Source organism: Muscardinus avellanarius (genome assembly GCF_963383645.1).
Source record: "Muscardinus avellanarius genome assembly, chromosome: 1".
NCBI classification, from domain to species: Eukaryota; Metazoa; Chordata; class Mammalia; order Rodentia; family Gliridae; genus Muscardinus; species Muscardinus avellanarius.
In genome coordinates this window covers 121,098,427-121,102,317 of record NC_137786.1, presented here as the reverse complement: position 1 = coordinate 121,102,317, position 3,891 = coordinate 121,098,427, and the positions used below count along the sequence as shown (strand labels likewise).

Here is a 3,891-nt window from a genome sequence, read left to right as displayed (position 1 = left end):
GGGCTAGCTAGTGGCCGAGACCGAATGGAACTCAGGTCTATGCTGGACACCTACTGTTTCCTTGAATGGAAATCTGATTTCAGAGGCAAGCTGTACAGAACTTGACCTTCCTAAAGCCTTCTCTGGATAGCATTCTTGGGAGTGGCTGTGTATTGAGGTGTGCTAGCCCACAGATACGATTTCCTTTGTCAGAATAGGGTTCAGCAGTAAGTGTAGCCATGCGGAAAGTTCCTGCTGAGATGAGCAGATACCTGAAATGTTTTTGACTTTTTTTATTTGTACTTTCAACAGAGGAGCTAATGAATATTAATAATGACATCTTGGTCACTTTTTGTATTTTACTTCTCTATGGCAAAGTTGACTCAGTTTTAGCTGTTCAAATCTATTTCCTCTACAAAAAATTCCAAAGTGTAACTTTCTGATTCGGCTTCATTTTTAACTGAAAAAATTGCCTTAAAGGTACTTTTAATATCTCAATAAAAACTCCTCTTATAATCCACAGTCCTTCTGGTTTCCCACTGGTAAATATTTGCACTGGATTTCAGAACAAACTAGAACTAGGATTTTTTTTTTTTTCCTCCCAAGATATCTGGGCTTTATATTTAGTTCTATATTTAGGTTTACCCCAATTTTAGATTTTAACTGATAAACCTGTGCCCCAAATCCCAACCTCAACTGAATTTAGTTTCATCTTAAAACCACTTGAAACAGCCATGTGACTTCTAGCAGAAACCCAAAGTGAGGTGTTTTGTTTTGTTTTCTTATGAGAGCTTTGCATTGGATTTTTTGAAACGTGAAGATGTTATCAGACACATGTGCCTGGTTATCTGAGGATTGTTGTCCAAGCTCAGTCACCACCAAAGGGTTACTGTTGACGTGGGTGAGTGGGATGGCAGACCACCTTTGTACCAAGTGGGTTGGCAGACCACCTTCGTACCAACTTACAATGCTTTCCAGTTTATACCTTAACCAGTCGCCCCCATGTTCATCTCTAAGGAACCTGGAGTTGTAATTACTTGAGTAGGGGATTCCTGGATAGGTAGAGAAGGAAGAAGCGTTTTGGAAGAAGTGTTTGTGCCATTCTACAGTAGTATGAAAGTATACACAAAATGACATCGCACTCTTAGGGTACATCCTTTGCTTTTCTGGTTTTTGGCTTTTTCATCATAGGATGGCATTAGCTCTGTGTCTGCAGGTGCTGTGCAGCCTGTGTGCCTGGCTCTCGCTCTATACATCCTTCTGCTGCCTGAATAAGCACCGAAGCTATGAGTGGAGCTGCCGACTGGTGACCTTCACCCATGGGGTCCTCTCTATAGGCCTTTCTGCTTATATTGGCTTCATCGATGGCCCTTGGCCTTTTACCCACCCAGGTAGGTAGGGCATGTTAGGGATCTTCCCTTAGGGATTTAGGCCATAGTTTTAGAAGAGTCAGACTTTAAATAAGAAGTTGTGATGCCGAATAAGTCCCATTCTCATCTGTATTCATTCAAGTGTCATTCAAGTGTTCTGCATTGTTAACTCTGACAATGTACATGTCACATATTTTTGCTTTTCATACTCTCTACTTTATTATCGTTGGTACTGGGGATAGAGCCCAGGGGATTCTACCTTCAAGCTATACCCCCAGCCCTATTTTATTTTGAAACAAGGTCTCACTAGGTTGATGAGGGTCTTACTACTTGCTAAGATTGTCCTCAAACCTGCAGTCCTCCTGTCTCAGCCTCTCAAATATTAAGATTACAGGCATGTGCCACCATACCTGGCTTATTGTTTTCAAAGTCTTTTTTTCCACTACTGGAAATTGAACCTGGGGGCATTCTACCACTAAGCTGCACCCCCAGCCCTATTTTTTATTCTTTATTTTGAAACAGGGTCTCGCTAAATTGTGGAGGGCCTCACTAAGTAGCTGAGGCTGGATGTGAATTTGCTATCCTCTGGTCTCAGCCTCCCAAGGTACTGGGATTACAAGTGTGTACCACCTGGCTTTATTTTTTTTTTAATTAAACAATTCTTTATTACAAAATCAGTAGGAAATAGAGAAGAAGAAGAAAAAAAAAGCAGTGTGTGGAAGACCCCCAAAATGGAACTCTTTTTTTATTTTTGAAACAGGGTCTCGCTGAATTGCTGAGACTGCACTCCAGTCATGCTCAGCTTTTTTTAGTTATTATTAAAACACTTGTGCCTGCCATTGTTTTTGTCTCTGTCAGTTATTCAGCAAGATTTGAAAGATAAGAACATATTTGGCATGGTGGCAAATATCAGGTCAGAGGGCGCCCTGATGTTGGCTCACCACACATTGAGTATCCTGGGAATCATAATGGCTCTGGCACTGGGAAGTCAGGCACAGAGGTCAACGCAGTCCTCTTTGGAAGCGAGATCACCAACCCCTTGCTCCAGGTGCACTGGTTTCTCCGAGAAACAGGGCACTACCACAGTTTCACGGGAGATGTGGTGGACTTCCTCTTTGTGGCTCTGTTCACTGGTGTGAGGATAGGTGTAGGAGCCCGTCTTCTTTTCTGTGAAAAAGTCTCACCGACGCCCAAGTGGTTTGTGAAGGTCGGGGGAGTAGCAGTGTATGCAGTTTCTTGGTGTTTTATGTTTAGCATCTGGGATTACAGGTGTAATCCCAGTAATTGAGATGCTGATACAGGAAGATTACAGGTTTAAGGCCAGCCTCAGCAACTTAGCAAAACCCTGTCTCAAAATAATAAGTGCTGGACAGGTGGTACAAATTTATAATCTCAGAATTTGGGAATCTGAGACAGGAAGTTTGCAGATTTGCGGTCTCAGCAACTTAGGCGATTTAGTGAGACCCTGTTTCAAAATAAAAAAGTCGGGCTGGGAATGTAACTGAGAGGTAGAATGCTCCTCGGTTCAATCCCAAGTACCATATAAAAAATAAAATGGCTGGAAGAGTAGCTCAGAAGTAGAATGTCCTTAAGTTCAATCCTCAGTACCAAAACAAGAACAACATAAAAGACAAGAACATGGGATCCCTGTACAAGATGGCACAGTTCCTGCCGTTCCTGTCACTGAATTTGCTTCTGTCTTGGTTTGTTTCAGGCTCTCCCAACACGCCTCTTCAAGTCCATGTTTTGTGTCTCACCTTGGGCTACTTCATTTTCGACTTGGGTTGGTGCATCTACTTCCGGTCAGAGGGCGCCCTGATGCTGGCTCACCACACACTGAGTATCCTGGGGATCATAATGGCTCTGACACTTGGGGAGTCAGGCACAGAGGTCAACGCAGTCCTCTTTGGAAGTGAGATCACCAACCCCTTGCTCCAGGTGCGCTGGTTTCTCCGAGAAACAGGGCACTACCACAGTTTCACGGGAGATGTGGTGGACTTCCTCTTTGTGGCTCTGTTCACTGGTGTGAGGATAGGTGTAGGAGCCCGTCTTCTTTTCTGTGAAATGGTCTCACCGACGCCCAAGTGGTTTGTGAAGGCCGGGGGAGTAGCAATGTATGCAGTGTCTTGGTGTTTTATGTTTAGCATCTGGCGCTTTGCGTGGAAGAAGAGCATCAAGAAGTACCATGCCTGGAGGAGCCGGCGGAACGAGGACCGGCAGCTCAGGCAGAATGGACATCTCAAGACACACTAGCCAAGGCCTGCACCACGGAACAGACTGGGTTGAGTCCGCAATGGAGGGGCGTTGGAGCTCTGACTGCTGACAAAGCACTCTTAACAAACTTAGGCTGCGAAAAAGGGCTAAATTTATTGATCACTTTGGTCAGTCTTCAAGCCGAGCATGACAGTATTAAAACACTAATTTCTGCAGTGATGCAGCTGTAGAGAATGTGAACCCTCAGAGACTGGGAGAAGCTAGGGTCTGGAGGTGAGAATTGCTGACAGTCATCATGGTGTATGGTGACTTTGGGGTCCGCTTGTCC

The 3,891-nt window shown here is 44.3% G+C and overlaps 1 protein-coding gene across 2 annotated transcripts; it reads left to right on the top strand.

The window, feature by feature from the left end:
- Nucleotides 1-1,171: 1,171 nt before the first annotated feature.
- TLCD5 (TLC domain containing 5) lies at nt 1,172-3,602 on the top strand (the record flags this gene model as incomplete). Of its 2 annotated transcripts, XM_080695806.1 has the most annotated exons (3): nt 1,172-1,370; nt 3,064-3,136; nt 3,494-3,602. In XM_080695806.1, the coding sequence occupies 3 exons, from the start codon at nt 1,172-1,174 to the stop codon at nt 3,600-3,602; spliced, it is 381 nt and encodes a 126-aa protein (XP_080551932.1). The 2 variants fall into 2 exon arrangements, with proteins under 2 accessions (XP_080551932.1, XP_080551931.1); XM_080695805.1 differs by having other exon boundaries at nt 3,064-3,602.
- Nucleotides 3,603-3,891: the final 289 nt, after the last annotated feature.